The sequence below is a fragment of the Melanerpes formicivorus genome, unplaced genomic scaffold (genome assembly GCF_026170545.1).
Source record: "Melanerpes formicivorus ecotype bairdi unplaced genomic scaffold, bMelFor1.0.p_v2 SCAF_21, whole genome shotgun sequence".
In the NCBI taxonomy this organism is placed as follows: domain Eukaryota; kingdom Metazoa; phylum Chordata; class Aves; order Piciformes; family Picidae; genus Melanerpes; species Melanerpes formicivorus.
The window spans coordinates 7,017,165-7,034,707 of record NW_027142373.1 but is presented as its reverse complement, the minus strand read 5'-3'; the positions used below and the strand labels follow the sequence as shown (position 1 = coordinate 7,034,707).

At 47.4% G+C, this 17,543-nt stretch overlaps 1 protein-coding gene across 6 annotated transcripts in view; it reads left to right on the top strand.

The window, feature by feature from the left end:
• RNF213 (ring finger protein 213) overlaps nt 1-17,543 on the top strand; it is a 57,783-nt gene that overhangs the window by 7,543 nt on the left and 32,697 nt on the right. For all 6 annotated transcript variants that reach the window (XM_068151266.1, XM_068151262.1, XM_068151261.1 and 3 more), the window contains 19 exons: nt 214-407; nt 1,226-1,506; nt 2,643-2,911; nt 4,147-4,335; nt 5,801-5,999; nt 6,689-6,744; nt 7,032-7,185; nt 7,756-7,905; nt 8,673-8,771; nt 9,541-9,663; nt 10,700-10,880; nt 11,445-11,618; nt 11,890-12,048; nt 12,336-12,976; nt 13,180-13,345; nt 13,823-14,040; nt 14,619-14,759; nt 14,968-15,126; nt 15,558-16,701. In XM_068151266.1, coding sequence (XP_068007367.1) covers nt 214-407; nt 1,226-1,506; nt 2,643-2,911; nt 4,147-4,335; nt 5,801-5,999; nt 6,689-6,744; nt 7,032-7,185; nt 7,756-7,905; nt 8,673-8,771; nt 9,541-9,663; nt 10,700-10,880; nt 11,445-11,618; nt 11,890-12,048; nt 12,336-12,976; nt 13,180-13,345; nt 13,823-14,040; nt 14,619-14,759; nt 14,968-15,126; nt 15,558-16,701 — 4,697 coding nt within the window. The remainder of the gene's footprint in view (nt 1-213; nt 408-1,225; nt 1,507-2,642; nt 2,912-4,146; nt 4,336-5,800; nt 6,000-6,688; nt 6,745-7,031; nt 7,186-7,755; nt 7,906-8,672; nt 8,772-9,540; nt 9,664-10,699; nt 10,881-11,444; nt 11,619-11,889; nt 12,049-12,335; nt 12,977-13,179; nt 13,346-13,822; nt 14,041-14,618; nt 14,760-14,967; nt 15,127-15,557; nt 16,702-17,543) is intronic.

Genomic DNA, 17,543 nt, shown 5'->3' with positions numbered 1-17,543 from the left:
CTTTCGAGACCCCATCAGGATGTGTTCCTGTGCCACCTGTGCTAGATTCTATGATCCTGCTATGACAGGGGGATTGGACTCAATGATCTTTGTAGGTCCCTTCCAACCCCTAACATCCTGTGACCATTCCTATTCCAAATGAAGCCATGTGTGGAAAAGGAGGTGTACAGATCAGCTGATGTGTCCTTTGCCCTCTTTTGCTGTGTTTTGTAGGGATCTAGGAGAACATGGATACCTCATTGAAGGCACTGTAACTCTTACAAAAGGAATTATTAATAGAGAGATTCCTTACAAATATTGGGTGTCCTGTGACAGAGGGAAGTATGAATTGATTTACAAGGACCCAGAAAATAAGCCTTACGTGAATCGCTGTTTAATCATAAAAGACTTCTTGCTCAACAATGGAGGTGAGCTTTTCTAACTGGATGACCCATGTTTGGTTGTTGGGGTTGTGGTGTTTTGGGTTTGTTTTTTCTGTTCTGTTTTGGTTTTTTGATGGGGTGGTCTCTAACTTCATGTGGACTAGCATTATTAAACAGTACTGCCTGAAGCTGGAAGCTTCATGGGTCAGTGGTTTTTTTCCTGTGGACAGCTGAAAGTGGAAGCATTGTGCAAATGTCTGTTTTTGATCTGGGGAAAAGGACCTGGGAGTCCTGGTGGGCAGCAGGATGATCATGAACCAGCAACTGGCCAAGAAGGCCAATGGCATCCTGGGGTGAATTAGAAGGGGTACGGCTAGAAGGTTGAAAGAGGTTCTCCTTCCCCTCTGCTCTGCACTGGTGAGGCTGCACCTGGAATATTGTGTTCAGTTCTGGGCCCAGTTCAAGAAGGACCTCAGGGAACTGCTTGAAAGAGTCCAGTGCAGAGCCACAAAGATGGAATGGAACACTGTCAGGAGAACAGAGCCAGGCTCTGCTCAGGGATGTCCAATGATAGGACAAGGGGCAACAGGTAAAAGCTGGAGCAGAGGAGGTTCCATGTGAACATAAGGAAAAACTTTTTCACTGTGAGGGTGACAGAGCCCTGGAACAGGCTGCCCAGAGAGGTTGTGGTGTCTCCCATCTCTGGAGACATTCAGAACCAGCCTGGACAAGTTCCTGTGTGACCTGCTCTAGGTGGTCCTGCTCTGGCAGGGGGATTGGACTCAATGTTTTGAGATCCCTTCCACATCCTAACATCCTATGGTTGTGATTTCCTGTGTTCTGCTCTGTGTTCCTTCTTCCAGAATGGCATCAGTACGATGACATTGTGTGTGCAGAGCCTTCCATACTGAAAAACCTGTCGCACATGTTTTTCCGTGATAAAAACAAAGAGGTGGTGCAAGGGAAGAAAATCGCTGCCAGCTTTATGATAAAGAAGATCTTCAGCATTCTTGGAACCTGGAATGCCAACAACCTGAGAAACTTCCTCATGCAGCTGAAGCAGTTCTATGTCGTGACATCATATCCACTTGTGTTTGATGGCCGTCCAATGCTGTGGACAGGCCTTGACTTTGGCACACAGCAGGTGATCTGTTCTCCTGTAACCCATGCTAGGAAACAGATGGTCACTTACTAAACACTGAACTTCAGTTTTGCTGTGCACCTTCAAGTGCTTAATTTTGCTTTGCCACTCAAAAAGTTGAGGGGTGACTGAGCCAGTGGAGATCCCTTCGGGGTGCCGGCCACTGGGAACTGAAGTCGTACCTTTTGCAATTCAGGTGCCCTTCTGAATATCCCCTACTGGGCAGCAGCAGAGCTGTGATGTGGTGATTTCTTGAGTGGGTTTTGTGGCTGGTTGTTAATTTCCTAAGCTTGGCACTTCAGTTTTGCTGATGGTCACTCTCTCACCAACTGATCTGCCCTCATCTCTGACTCCGTGCCTGCCTGTTCTTTGAGATGAGCTCCTTCAGGTTGAAGCAGTGATGCAGACAGGACTTTGGGAGTCCTGAATTTTGTTCCTGGTGCAATTATGAAATATGGCAGAGTGTTGTGTTGTCTTTTTGAGGCTTCAGACCAGTGTCAGGGCTGCAAGTTTCTGCCTCTACAGCCTCTATCCTCCTGGTGATGCAGGAGAGGCCACAAGATGGCATACCTGCCCAGCTCAGCAGAGCCCACAGGTGTTCCATGGCACTGCTGGCTTTCAGAAGGGTGATTTTGGTATCACCAAGCACCACAGTACTATAGACACTCTCAACATGGTTTCAGAGTAGCTGTTGGGGGTTGTGGGTAAGGACAGAAGTCTCTCTCCCTTTGCTGACTCTCAGACAAGCCTGAGCCCACTGGGAAGTTGGAATCTGCTTGTGTCGTGCAGTGGTGACATAAGACAGTGTTGGATGTACAACTCTAAGCTCCTTGTTTGCCTTCCCAAGATCTGCCCTGGTCCTGTGACACTCCCTAGCTTTCCTGAGCTTGGGAAGGTGCAGCAGTAACTGAGTGGTATGAGCTACTATTACAGACAGGGGCACCGAACCAGTCCATGTGCTGAGATACTACACCTGATGTTCTGGTGGGGGTCAATGCCATGTGTGCTTAGATCCTGGTACAACCATGGTGCCCTGGGATTTGAGTTTCTCTGCTCTTAACTGGCAGGAGAAAATGGCTTCTGAGGAATAAGATTGGTTGAGGAGCTAATGCTGTGGTTGGTTTGTTTCTTCATCCTAGGTGAATGAGTTGCTGCTAGATTACATGGTGGAAATAGCTCTTCCTTTTCTTGCACCAGAAGATGCAAAAGCACCACAGGAGGGCATAGTAGTGAAAAACAAACTGGCTCTGGGGCTCACCATTCTCACAGTAATTTATGAAAATGGCCTCCTAGTATCAAAAGATTATCTGGCTGGCCTGTGCAGCTTATTGTGCTTGGATGAGAAGTCAGAACAAGCCATACAGGATGACCTTCAGCCCATCAAAAACGCTTTTCCAGCACTTCCTGGGTATGTATGTGTGTTACTGGAGTGCTTTCAAGGGGACTGAACTGGGCTGATTTGGCTGCAAGTGTAGCACCCTGTGAAAAAAGGGGTAAGGGACTCAGCTCTCTAGTGTCAAACAATCAGAAAAATTTGGATTTGAAGGGATTTTTTGGAGGTCTTTGCTCCAGCTCCCTGCTCAAAGCAGGGCTAACCACCCAGGCAGCAGTTGAGTTTTAAAAGCCTCCAAGGATGAAGATTGCACAACCTCTCTGGGGCCTTCTTACAGTCACAAATTTTTCTCAATGTGAAAAAAAGCTTTCCTTTTATCCAGACAGGATTTCCCTCATTACAACTTGTCACTGTTGCCAGAGTAGTAGATTGAGTGAAACTCTTTATTTATTACCCATTTTTGTGAAGCATTTTCTACCATCTCTCCCATTTGCTATTCATGCCTGCAAACTCATCATCCACCACGTGCCAGTAGTGTGCCCTTGGGGCCGAGAAGGGCAATGGCATCCTGGGGTGGATTAGAAGGGGTGTGGTGAGTAGGTCCAGAGAGGTTCTCCTGCCCCTCTACTCTGCTCTAGTGAGGCCACATCTGGAATATTTTGTCCAGTTCTGGGCTCCTTAGTTCAAGAAGGACCTCAGGGAACTGCTTGGAAGAGTCCAGTGCAGAGCCACAAAGGTGATGGAGTGGAACATCTCCCTTCTGAGGGAAGACTGAGAGAGCTGGGGTCTTTAGCTTGGAGAGGAGGGGACTGAGAGGTGACCTCATTCATGTTTACAAAGGTGTGAAAGGGCAGTGTCAGGAGGACAGAGCCAAGCTCTGCTCAGTGCTGTCCAATGGTAGTACAAGGGGCAGCAGGTAAAAGCTGGAGTAGAGGAGGTTCCATGTGAACATAAGGAGCAACTTTTTCACTCTGAGGGTGACACAATATTGCAGTGGGCTGCCCCGAGAGATTGTGGAGCCTCCTTCTCTGGAGACGTTCAAAACCTGCCTGGATGCATTTCTGTGTGACCTGCTCTAGGTGACCCTGCTGTGGCCTGGGGGTTGAACTCCATCTTTTGAGGTCCCTTCCGGCTCCAAACATCCTCACTGGGGACCACTGAGAAGAGTGTCTCCATTCTCCTGGCACTTGCCCTGTAGCTATTCCCCCACTGAGGACTTGTCTTGTGCCCTGTAAAAACCCATTGTTTTACTCTGTGTGCACCTTTTGGTTTATTTTTGATTGTTTGGTGTGTTTGGTTTTGTGTTTTAGTTTGGAGATTCAGCTGAAACATCTGTGCACCTTGTGCATTGATGACCAAGTAGATCAGTGGGTGTGGGTTCTTCCTCTTCTGCATTTCTTTGCTGGTCCTTCTCAGCATGACGAGCTCCTGATAGGAGAAGACACCTGGACAGGGCTGGAAGGGCTTCCATTTGCTGAAATAAGGAAGAAGGAAAATAGGTGAGTTTTCCAGAACTGTTAGTTCTATCCAGTGCCTTGACACTGTAGTGGGTGGGGATCACCTTGCCTTTTCTCCCTTGTTTTTAACAAGGAAGGAAGAGAGCGTGCTGGTCGTGGGCGTTTGGGCTATGCGAAGACAGACATGGGTGAAGGGTTAAATTCAGAGGGCTGATGGAAGGGAAGGTGTTAGCCTTGATGGGTCATAAACCCTGGGAACACAAAGCAGCTGTGCAGGTGAAAGAACACAGATAGCTGATTACAAAGGGTCATTGCAACCTAAAAGTAGGAACTCATGAATCTTGTGGCAGAGTCCCTGGTTGTTTGTTTAAACTTGATAAGGTCTAGGTGTTAGTGTGATGCTCTCTTGGTAGCCACCCATGAGTCTGTAACTGATGCTGGGACATATCTAATAACCAATCCTAAGCTGCTTTTTGAGTATGTTAGCCTTTATAAAGAAAAGACTTTGTACAATAAAGTTGACACTTTGCTTGCATCAAGAGAAGTGTGGCCAGCAGGTCAAGGGAGGTGATTCTCCCCCTCTGCTCAGCTCTGGTGAGACCCCACCTGGAGTACTGCATCCAGTTCTGGAGCCCCTATTACAAGAGGGATATGGATGTGCTGGAAGGTGTCCAGAGAAGGGCCACAAGGATGATCAGAGGGCTGGAGCACCTCTCCTATGAGGACAGACTGAAGGAGTTGGGGCTGTTCAGTCTGGAGAAGAGAAGGCTCTGAGGTGACCTCATTGTGGCCTTCCAGTATCTACAAGAAGGCTGGGAAGGGACTTCTCAGGATCCCAGGTAGTGATAGGACTAGGGGGAGTGGAATGAAGCTGGAGGTGGGGAAGATTCAGGCTGGATGTGAGGAGGAAGTTCTTTGCCATGAGAGTGGTGAAGCCCTGGAATGGGTTGTACGGGGAGGTGGTTGAGGCCCTGTCCCTGGAGGTGTTTAAGACCAGGCTGGATGAGGCTCTGGCCAGCCTGATCTAGTGTGGGGTGTCCCTGCCCATGGCAGGGGGGTTGGAACTAGATGATCCTTGTGGTCCCTTCCAACCCTGACTGATACTATGATACTAAGCTGTGTCCCATCCCTCAATTGTGGTACATGGGGGGTTGCTCAGAGATGAGGATGTGTAGCAAAGCTGTGCACTGTTACCTTTCAGACACAAAGAACACCCTTACTGTTCTGCAAGCTGTGGAGCAGCTGGCACAGTTGGTGCTGCCTGATATGAGTTAAAACAGTTCCTGGTATGTGTTGTGCAGAGTCAGAGCAAGACCTGGGAGTTTATTTTCCTTGGGTGCTTCTGCTCAGCAGTTTAAGACTGATTCTCTGATCACTGGGTCCTGGGGTCGTCTTCAGCCATAAATGAAAAAGGCATGGGAGTGAGACTGAGTCCTCTGTGGGCTGGACAAGCTCTTGGTCTTATGTACCTTGAAAATAGGAAGATTCTGGTTTGTTTTCCTTCTAGGCACACCCTACTAAAACTAATGAAAGAGAAGAAATACTTGATGAAGTTTGATAAGCTTCTGGTCAAGTCCTGGATGTCTGTGCTGCCCCTGGAGAGCCTGGCTGAATTTATCCACGATTTCTCCAGTGATTTGTTAACTACTCTTCAAGGTCTATTTTACAGATTGGAGAGCCCTGACTTCTTGAGGAACAGTCTCGAGGTTTGTCTTCTGGCAGCTGGTAAAGCTAAAGGGTAAAGGGTGAGACTGGGCTGTAGTGTCTTCAGCAGAACTGACCTGCACTGAAGGCAGTGTGACTGGTAGCAAGTCAGAGCACAAAGAACTTCAAACTCAGCTAAAAGCAAAAGTGGTTGCTCTGAAGTAGGAGATTGCCAAGAGGACTGTACCCAAAAATGTTGCTGGCATTGATGAGAGAAGGGTCTGCTTATCTGGATTTGCTCTAGTCACTGGCAATTGTTTTACTCCTGAGATCCTTAAATGGCTGCTGAATTCTTCACAGCTCTTGGAGGGCCTGGTCAAGTTGCTTGCTGCTTTGAGAGATTTTTCTTGCCTGTTGTGAAAACACAATATGTAGTTATGTGAGAGCAGCAGGAACTGGACATTGTGGCTAATGATAGTAAATTCTAAACCCTTAGATTGTAAGAAGTGCAGGTTTTGTCTGCTCAAATAATACATTTTATGTGGATGTTGACTCTGACATGCAGTGCGTAATGATTGCAACTTTAGACCATGTTTGTAAAGGTGTCGGAGAGAGCAAAGATGATCACTGAACTCCCTGTTCCACAGCATCCCCCTCAACTAATGAGCCTTCTGTAATGAGCCTTCATCTCAACTAAGACCTTCTGTAAGGTCTTTTCACAGTTTAAGTGTTCTGTCTTTTTCATTCTTAGGTCATAGAGAGCCTTCTAAAGACAGTGCTGTGTAGCCTGGATGAGAAACAGGCCAGGTAACCAAAGTGCACTTCCGTGAGAACATCATCCTTCTTATGTACACCGGACCCATGGGCTGTGGTGATGCTTGTGGCTTGAACCTGTGCATTGAAATCTAGAGGAATGAAAGAATGCTGTATTTCTATCCCTCTCAGTCAGCAGGCTCTTTCTTCAGCCCATCCTGGGGAGGGTTGGTTAGTTGCCACACTGTATTGAATTTGGTGGGGGATTTGGATGTTTATTTTTTTTCCACATTCTGAGCAGGGAAGAATTTTTTTTTTCCCTTTTTATTCCTGGCCTTCAGTGCTCTGGAAGCTTGTTATTGGCAGTCCTGCCTGACCTACTGCTTCAAGATACACCAGAGGGCCTGCAAGTACACAAAATGGGGGCAATGGTTCTCGATTCAGGTTTCTACTGCCATGATGATTTCGAAGGTTGCCAAGCTCCAGCCTGCAGCAGTAAGTAGCAAGTAGCCACTCCTGGGTTGCTATGAGCAAGATCTCTAGGAACCTTACCCAAAAAAAAAAAGGTGCAACAGACTGGGTTTAGGTCATGTCTATTCTCAGTCTTGGACTCTTCACACCCTAAATTAACCAAGGTTGTGGTACTTTGAAACAGTTGTGAAATCATTGTAATGATCTTGATTCTCATTGAAAACAAAGTCAGATGCCTAGGTCGGCTGCCAGGGGGTTATGTCTGGGTTTGCTTTGGGTTTTGTTTTTTCCTTCTCATAACCATATGTTGTCTTGACTCCTGCAATAAGAGGTTTTTGAGCATTGCATTTCCCCAGCCTCCCTCTATTCTTTATTCAAGTAGTGGTGGGTGGATCTCCTGTTGCTGGCCACATTTTGTGCTTTAGATATATTCAGGCTTTCTCTTTTGGAGCTATTCAGAGTTGTACCTTGCTCTCCTGATAGAACTGTTTTGGGCTTTTGGTTTGTTTGTTTGTTTGTGGGTCGGTTTGTTTGGCTTTGTTTGTTGTGGTTTGGTGCTTTTTGGCTGTGGTATTAATCCTCTGTGTGTGGCAGGTTCCAGGAGATGCTGTGCAGGAATTTCCAGGGAGAGAAGTGTTTGCTGGAGCTCTGACAGACACTCGAAACTGGTTCAGAAATACTTTAAGCCAGAAGTTACTAAATAGCCTGGAGCCTGTGAAATTCTCTTTTTCTTGGGAACTTAAGGTTTGTAATTTTCTAATAATATGAATAAAAAGAAGTTTGTAGCTTAACTAGCTAGTCTTGAGTCTAATAGCTCTTTGATGTGTAGCTGCTGTGGCTAGGTGAGGAGCTGGGGACAAGCAGTACCAGACTACAAGCTGAGAAGCTAAGTTGTTTTAGGCACTGTTGGCTGCAAGGCAAAGGGCTGTCACTGCTGCTGCTCAGCTCCCTTCCTCCTTTTTATCTGCTGATCCAAGAGGCATTTCTGGGATTAGGTCCTGCACCTCATATCTGGAGCTATGGTCTTGCTCACCCTGTATGTCCTATGGGCTGTCCTTCAGTCCTTCAAGAGGCAGAGCGCAGGGCAACTCTCTACAGCCTGTCTCACTCAGCTCTCCTCTGGGACTGTTTCCACCACCAAGGTGGAAGTGGTTCATCCAAGTGTCTCCTTTAGCAACTGGGATATTTTGATGCTGTTTGGGTTTAAAAGCTGCCTTTTGCTGCTCTGGGAGTGCTCTTTTTCTTCTGGATGCAAACATTCCTAGAGGTGTTTAATGTCAGGTTGGATGAGGCCTTGAGCAACCTGGTCTAGTGGAAGGTGTCCCTGCATAAGGCAGGGGAGTTGGGACTGGATGATCTCTATGGTTTGGGTTGGAAGGTCTATGAATCTGAAAGGACTGCAGTCTGTTTGAGGACTGTGGTGCCCCTCATCAGCAGTTCCTTTGGTTTCCTTATTTATATGTTAAATCTCAGCACTTAGTGCTTTGGGTTTGTTTGCTTCTCACCTGCAGGCCTGGCATGGATTTCTGGAGATCAGCTTTCCAGATGAACAGTTCACTGCAAAGTGGAGGGAGACTTTATGTGGAGATTTGAAGAGAAGAATTGAGCAGGTAGTTGGGGACTGCAGGCAGTCACTGTGCTGGTGGACAGACAGTCTTCTGCTGTGCTTAGAGAGTAGCTTCTAGAGCCTGAATGGGCAGATGAAAACACTAGGGCTTTGATCATATAAATTGCCATTTCTGTTTTAGTAACTGTGTTCTGGAGGCTCAAAAATTGGACATGAAAATGTCTTTGGTGTCAGAGGCCTGCTAGACTGGCCACAGTGCTGGCCCCCTTCTAGCAGTGACTGATATCCTGCTTTCAAGGAAATTGCCCATTTCAAGCAATTGCCACCCCTACAGTTTTGAGAAGCACTGGGTGTAAACACTGAAGGACTTAAAGAAACAAAATTGGTGCTTGTGTCTTTTCATTCTTTGTATGGGAACTGGGTCATTCAGGCTCCCAATGCACACCCAGATGTGTAGGCTCCTTCTGATATCTCTCCTCATCTCCTAAGTCAGTTGCAGAATTCTTTAAGCCATTGATTGTGATGGTGTAATGAGGAGATACATATTTCCTGGTGGAAGCTTGGCTTGGAGAGATGCATATGAAAGAATCACACATTTTAGGTGGAAGCAATCTAAAACGTTGTCCAAGCATTTATTTTTTGTCTCATTTCTCTTCTGGGCCCTGATAAGTGAGCTGATGCTTGGCTCCACTAGGAGCTTTTTGGCTCCACTTAATTGCTTTTAACGTCTTAATAGCAGCACTCCTTCATGCTGTCCAGAAGAAACACTGTGGAAACTAAGTTGATAAGAAATCTCCCTTTTTGCTCCATAGGAGTCTCCAGTTAATCAAGTCTTAGTCTACTGCAGTCTGCACACCACATCTGAGCAGCTTAACTCTTCCATTGTTTGGTGTTTCTGTGATTGTGCCACACAGGCTGTAACTGCAGCTTGCCAGGTATTGTATTTCCCCTCAAGGTAGGAAAAGCCAAATTTCTTGTTGCACAGAAATCCTGTGTCATAGTGCAGGGATGGGCATTGTGGTGGAAGAGAGTTGCACATTCAGTCTCTGACTGCTTGAGTTGCTGTGTGTTGGTTGGTTGGTGGCTAAACCAATGGAAAAAAACTACTGACAAATCAGGAAATGAGGGTTCCCTTACAAAGGATCCATGGTGACCTTTAGAGGTCCCTTCCAACCCAAGCCACTCTTTGATCCTGTGAAAAATCCTTGCAATACTTTTGCCATCCTGGCTTCTGGAGGCAGTCATTTCATACAGCTTTTTTTGGAATGTCTCCTGGGAGTGCATTAAGAAGTCTCTGCAGCAGGTCTAGGGAGGTTCTCCTCCCCCTGTACTCTGCCCCAGTGAGACCATACCTGGAATACTGTGTCCAGTTTTGAGCTCCCCAATTCAAGAGGCAGGGATCTGCTGGAGAGACTCCCAATGGAGAGCTACAAGGATGATTGGGAGACTTGAACATCTCTCCCATGAAGTGAGACTGAGAGACCTGAGGCTTCTTGGTCCTGAGAAGAGAAGGCTGAGAGGGGATCTTATGAATGTCTATAAATACCTGAGGGGTGGATGTCAAGATGCAGCTGTTAGGCTCTTTTGGTGGTGCCCAGTGATAGGACAAGGAATAACAAGTCCAAGCTGGAACCCAGGAGGACCTACCTCATCATGAGGAGAGACTTCTTTACTGTGAGCATGACAGGCCACTGGAACAGGCTGCCCAGAGAGGTTTTGGAGTCTCTTTTCAAACCCACATGGACGTGTTCCTGTGCAGCCTGCCCTAGGTGATTCTCCTTTGGCAGGGGGTTTGGACTAGATGATCTCTGGAGGTCCCTTCCAGCCCCTGATGTTCTATGATTCTGTGTGATTCAGCACTGGAGGTGTGCCCTGCTGACATCAGTGCCTGATCCTGAGAGACACACACATACAGCATGTTGCCCAGAGCACAGATCCATTCCTCCCTTCTCTCTTGTATGCCTTGTACAGACTCAGAGCAATCTCCTGGAGAAGATTTCTCCCTACAACCTGGACAAATTCAGCCAGCTTGTATCGAGTATTATTGTGAGCTTGTGGCCAGTCAAGAGTGAGCAGTCTAAGGATGATTTTGAGGAGATTTTGCACCACGTGCTTTCCTGGCCGGACATCAAACGTATCTTCACCATTAACAGTATGTCTCTTAGTTACATTTGTAAGAGCCAGTGAAAAGCTGCTCCCTGTCTCACCACTTCTGCTTCTCAGAGAAGCAAACAGATCTATAAGCAGTCTCCTGCTTTTGTTTTGTTCCCCCCTCCAAGTGTTCAGCCTGGTTTTGGAGAGGAAAGGCTGAGGAAGAGAGAAGTAGTATTCCTCTTGTGCTAATCCACTGCAGCACTTGGATTGGGCTGCTTGAACCTGCAGGGGCAGTGGATTTGGAGAGCATAACTTCTTTCTCTGAGAAGCTCTACTAAGTTGCTGCTGCACAGAAATGCAGAAGTGTTTGTCATGTGAATGGATCAAAATGCTGGGGTTTGGGGAGGGGAAGATGCCTGAGTTGCTCTCTTAAGATCCTGGCTGGTTTTGCTCAGAAAATCCTGAGGGGTTAGAGGGTGGTGTGGTGAGTTCCCAGGCTTTTGGGTAGGGATTTGAATGGGAAATGGAAGGACTGTATCGTGACATGGAATAGTTCTTGTTTCTGTCTAGGTTTTGTGAAGCAGGGCTGATGTAGGTTTTACATGCTTTGTTTCTGAAACAGGAACAAACACAAAGCTCCTAGAAGAGCTTACTTGTGAAGCAAAGAGGATCATGGCCACAGCAGACTCTGTGTTTGAGTCTGTCAGCAATGACATCTGGAACGGCAGCATCCTTGTGAAACACTTGGAAGAGGTTTTCCAGCATGAGGAACAGTTCATCAATATCTGGGAGATAAGTAAGAGCACCCTTCAAAGGTGGCTTTGCTGACTTACAGCATCATTGATTAGTGATGGGTGGCCTGCTCTGTTAGCAATTACTGATGGCTGAAGCAGGTTAATGAGGTGCTTCTGCCACCAGCAGTGCTGCCTTTGTCCTTTCTATGGAGCTCCAGTTTGTGCTGCCTGCATTTCACTGTGGTGTTTGTGACTCTGCAAATGCAAGCCTGAGTTATGGGTGCAGGGGGTGGAACATACCTGCTTTGTGACTACAGATGAGCTTTCTTTCAGAGCACCAGCACCTGCCAGGTGAAGACAAAGCACTACTCCGGGGACAACTGAAAATATTGCTGCAGAGGAGGCGAAAAGAAGTAGCACTTCTCAGAGAAGAGAAAAAAGCAATAGGAACCTTCCTGAGCATGTGCAGGAAGGTGCAGGAGTATCTGAAAGGTAGTGTTCTGGGGGAGCAGTCTGAAACTGGTGACTTCAGAAAACATAATTCTCTTTGAAAATGACTGGGCTTTGTAAACAGGTTTTATTCTAAACCACAACAAGGAGGAGGAGGGGTGGAGGATGTAAACCCAGAGTGTTGGAGAGCTCACATTTGAGGGCTTACACATAGATGATGTTTGGAGGGGTCCACATGCCCAATAGTATTCTGTGACTCAGGATTAGAAGAAGATGCACACAGGCTAGATGTCTGAGCTATCTCTGACCTGTCTCTCTCTCTCTTAAAGTTGATGTAGGTGAAGTGGCTTTTCAAGACAAGGAAGATTTTCACTCAAAAGGATTAAATACAGTTGTGAATGTGAAAAAGAGCCCTCCAGAGACCTACTACAGCCTGAGCCCAGAGCTGAAAGAATTTGCCCAGAAAATACATTGTTTTAAGGATAGCTTGATCTTCCAGCAGTTCTGGAAGGAAGCTGCACAGAAGGCAGCAGAGGAGTATGAAATTTCAGTAGAGGAGGCTGGAGGTTCGATAGAGGAATATGGAAGTTCTGAAGAGGAGGAGGAGGAGGAGGACTTCATTTTTCCTGCACTGAATCTTGATAATATTTCCACCAGTCTAATCTCTCCTTGTTTTGAGAGATATGAGCAGCTGTATGAACTTCTCAGATCTGGAGGTCTCACATTTTCTGCAGTTGATACAATTTTCCAGGAGTTCAGAGATCAGCCTGAAGATCTCAAAACTGAACTAAACAACATCTGTAAGCTTAGACCTGGAACAGACAGAGCCTGGGTGGATCAGAGGTTTCAGCAGATCCAACAGTACCATGAAATGCATTTAGCTTTTGAAGCTGCCAAGATTATTGCCAATGTCAAGGAGAATTTGAACCTCTCTGGTGACTTCAGTCTTCTGGAAAACTTGTTGGACATAGTGAGTATCCACTTCTTCAGCTCTGTAACTGTCAGAGTGGTTAGCAAAGCTTGGGTAGACCTTCCTGCAAGCCTATCCCAGTCTGTCAAGAAGCATTTCCTGTCCAAAAATACTTACTTGAGATTAAAAAATAAGTGTTTGAACAAAGTGCTTTTGTGTAATCTCTCATAAGAGAAGGTGATGTTCCTCTGCTTGCTTTGTAGGTAGAAAATCATAAAGCATACAAGACACAAAAGCTGGATTCCATCAGCTCTGAGCTTATGAATGCCAAGAGCCTGCTGCAGGGGATCAATGTGAAGCGTCGTGGCTGTCTGAAGGAGCTGGCTCAACAGAAGGAGTTTGTCTGCTGGGTCAGGCAAGCACTGAAAGGTGTGTGCTGCTCACCCAGGAATTAGACAGGTAGTGCTAGAGGCCCCCAGCCTGTGTAGGGGCAGAAGGAATGCTGTATCCCTGACCCATCAGCTTTATGCCTTCACAGCTTCTTGTACTGATAGTTACAGGCATCTCTTGGGGGTTTTCAGTGTTGGGGGGATGCCATGCAGCAGTCCCTTTAAATATGCTCATGCTGTTGTAAGATCACCCAGCTGCTACTCTGCATGACAGCTGGCCTTGGTGTGAAGAGTTGCAATAGCTGCTGCTGTGTGAATCTGCTGGTGCTGGTAGTGCAGGGAAAAGTCAGGGCCAAGGATGTTGTTCAGGCTGAGTGAAGTTGCAGGCAGGGTGAGTGGAGGGGAGTTACCCAGGAGGTGCTGTTCAGAGGTGTTCTTTTCAGTGTTTGCTGTAAAAGGTGGTGATGTGGAATTGCATTGAAGTTGCCTCATTTGGTGTTTGTTCATCTCACTCCAGATATGAATGAGCTGAAGGTATTTGTAGACTTGGCATCCATCTCTGCTGGGGAGAATGATATGGATGTGGGCCGTGTGGCTTGTTTCCACGATGCTGTGCATGGCTACTCTTCCCTGCTCTATGACCTGAAGAAAGACTCAGGGTTTGAGGACTTCATGTGCTGCTTGAAGAAGTTGTGGCGAGCTCTGGACAGCGATGAGAGTCTTCCTGAGAAACTGGTGAGTTCTGCTGGAGCAGGACCTCTCTGCATCCTTTGGGCTCCTACTTCCAAGAGTGCCTGGAAGATTGGCTGCACAGGACAAACTGCACTTGTGTGGGGACATCACAATAGCTCTTGTTGCTGGAAATAAAAATACCATGTTTCTGTGGCACAAAAATTCAGCTGTAACTGGTATAGCATGGATTTCTTCAGAGCACATGTATTGGGTTTGGCTGGTCCCTAGGCCAGATCTGAACCACCACAGCACTGCTGAGGTTTTCAAGTGTGCTGTGGTGTAGCTTCATTCTTGCAAGAGTTTGAATGCAAGAGAGGGAAGGCAGATGGCTGGGAGCTGTCTTGTTCTTTGCAGCAAAGCATGAGTCTATAGCAAGAGGCATTGAAGCACTCTGGGCTGTTTGTCCAGCCTCACATGGTGGTGGTAAAGAACAGCTGTCCAGAACGGTCAGGCTACAGCGTTCCCGCCCCTGACAGTCTTATGGCAGCCCAAGCTGTTTGTCCTGAGCACAGGTGTAATCCTGGAAAGAAGTGCCAGGTCAGAGTGATTCCTTACTCACGTGCCATGTCTTCTTCCCGCAGCGTGCTTCAGCTCAGCACCTGGAGTGGCTGAAAACGGTGAAAGAGAGCCATGGCTCTGTGGAGCTGTCCTCACTGTCACTGGCAGCTGCCATCAACAGCAGAGGAATTTATGTTCTCAAAGCACCTACTGATGGCCAGAAGGTGAGGCTGCTTGGCGTTCCCACCCCCTTCTGCAGACAACACTGCTGGTGTGTCAGTGACTGTTAGAAATGAGCTGTGGCTGTTCTTCCCCCCTGAAGAGTTTGGTTTTGGAGCTGCTGGTTCCTAAGTGCTCCTCTTGCTGGGCACAGCCCTGCCTCGGGAGCAGAATCTCGGTACACATCAGTGCTGATGCCTCGTTCTTTGGCAGGTCTCTTTGGACAATGTCCTGCACTTCACCCTGCCAGGGAACTCTGCAGATGAGGCATCATGGAAATACTCCCTGGCAGACCTCCGTGAACTGCAGAACAAGCTGATGCTCATGTCAGCAAAGGGAGAGCAAAGCCTGGAGGTGGAGAAGTTCTCTGAGGTTAGTTTTCAAAGCCTGTGGGTTACTGATGTTGAGGCTGGGGTTGGATTTTGCCTTGCCTGTCAGCTTTTAAGACTGGTTGACAGCTGAGCTGCTGGAGACAAATGATAGCAGGCAGATAGGTGTTCCTGCCTCTTTGGTTCCTCGTTAGGGGGGAACTAAGCTGAAGTCTGGACATGAGGAATGATAGCCTTATCCTTTGGCTGCAGTAGAGGTGCTCCTGGCCAGAAGGGCTCCTGCTCTTTTGTAGCAAGCTGGGGATTCCATCTGGGGGGGTGCTGCTGTTAAAAAGCCACAAGACTGCTTCTGCAAGGCCTGACACACTTGGCTTAGGACCAAAGCCTTTATTTTGATGGAAAGTCTTTCCTGTGGTTCCATGACTTGTCTTGGTAAATCAGCATAGTTTTTTTCCTTCCTCTATCCCCACACAGATTTTTTTCAATGTTGTCCAAAGACTTGCTCAGGCCTTTATAGACCTTTATTCAGCTGGAAACATGCTCTTCCGCTCCTGGCTTGCCCACATCTACTGCTCACCCAAGACAGAATCTTGTGTTTATATAGACTTCTCTCTGGGACTGATCCCAGTGCTGCAAGGGCAAGGAGATACAGCAGCTGTGCTCCCAGGGCTCTGCAAGACAATGGAGAATTTCCTGGAGAAATGGGAAAACTTCATGTCTGAGAAACGATTCCAGCACTTCTACCTGAACTACTACACTGCCGAGCAGTTGGTCTATTTGTGCGTGGAACTGGGGCAGGAGAAGCCCAGCCAGGGGGCCCTGATGATGCTCTCATTCCTAAAAATCCACTGCACCAAGCAGGACGTCCTTAGAGCCTCCAGCAATGAAAGGCCTCCTGGCTCAAGGGAGGCTATTTCTGACTTTGAAGTGATGCTGAATAAAGAGAAGGACCTAACTGCACAGCTGGAGTACATCTGGGAGTGCTACATGCACAACATGGGCCACTTCCTTCCCAACTGCTTGGACATCGATAGGCTTGGTGAGCAGCTGGAGAACCTGGCCAGCTGGGAGAGGCAACATGTCACAAGAGACTTCCCCCAGGACTTCCTGTGCGTTGGGCAGCCCAACCTCATCACCTGCCCTCGCTCAGAGCTGCTCACCTCTGCTCTGGCCATTTACATGAACAGCCCCAACGAGCCCCTTCCGACTTACGACGAAGTTCTCCTGTGCACTCCTCAGACCACTGCTGAGCAGGTGGGGCTCTTCCTCAGGAGGTGCCTCATTCCCTGCAACAGAGGAGAGAAAATTTACACCATGCTGTATGCAGATGAGCTGAGCTACGACGTCAGCCGCAAAGCAGAGGAGCTGTTCCAGCACCTGCGGCACTACAGCAGCAGCTATCGCCTTGTCGTCCTCTGCAACTGCGAGAGGGAGCACAGCTACATCCCCTCTGCCTTCAGCCAGTACAAAGTGCACATGGTACCCCAGAGGCCACTAGCTGAAATCCAACAGTACCTTCAGCACCACTACAGAGTCACTCAGCCTTCAAGCTCAGCTGCCTCTGTGTTCAAGGACAACATGTGTGTGGGGATTGTGTCCTCCAAAAGAGCTGGTGTGGGTAAGATGCTGCATGAAAAATGTTGGAACTCAAGAGGGGGGTTTCACTAAAACATAAATAAAAGCTTCTTCACTCTGAAGGTGGTGGAGCACTGGAACAGGCTGCCCAGAGTTGTTGTGGAGTCTACTCCTCTGGTGACTCAAAAACCTGCCTGGATGCATTCCTGTGCGGCCTCATCTAGGTGAACCTGCTTTAAGCAGGGGGCTTGAACTACATGGTCTCTTCCAATCCCTACTATTCTGTGATTCTGTAGTTTACCTTGCCAGATTTGGAGTCCAAGTCATAAGCATCTAGTCAAAAAGACAGACTAAAGACCCAGCTCCTATATTACACAGAGCATAAAGGGTGTGATGGGATGTAGCCAGTAAACATGGAGCAGTCTTGCCATGTGCTGTGTTAATCTGGGGAACCGCAAATGCAGACTGGAGCCAGCTGCAAAGAGCAAACCCAAGTCATTGGCTTTGCCTGAAGGCTGGCAAAATCAGTTTTTACAGGACAAGACAGGAAAACAGAGAGTGCTTTTGTCTTTGACACAACTTTTTTTCTGTTTTTACTTTTTCCCCTCCTATGTTTTGACTTCGGAAGCAACCACATGATAGAACAGATTCAGGTCCTAATCAAAAGTAAAGCCTCTCTCAGGCAGCCTAAGCAAAACAAACCATGTGGATAGTGAAAGCCTTTAGTAGCCAGCAACAGCTATGGGTTTGGTTCCAGGCTGCAGCTGCTCTAACCAGCAGGAATGCCTTTCTTGGCATTCTTCTGGAAGGCCTATCAAGGAAGGTTCTGAGATTTCAGAAAACAAGCATTTGACTTCTTTCTGTGATGACCTTGATAGGATATAT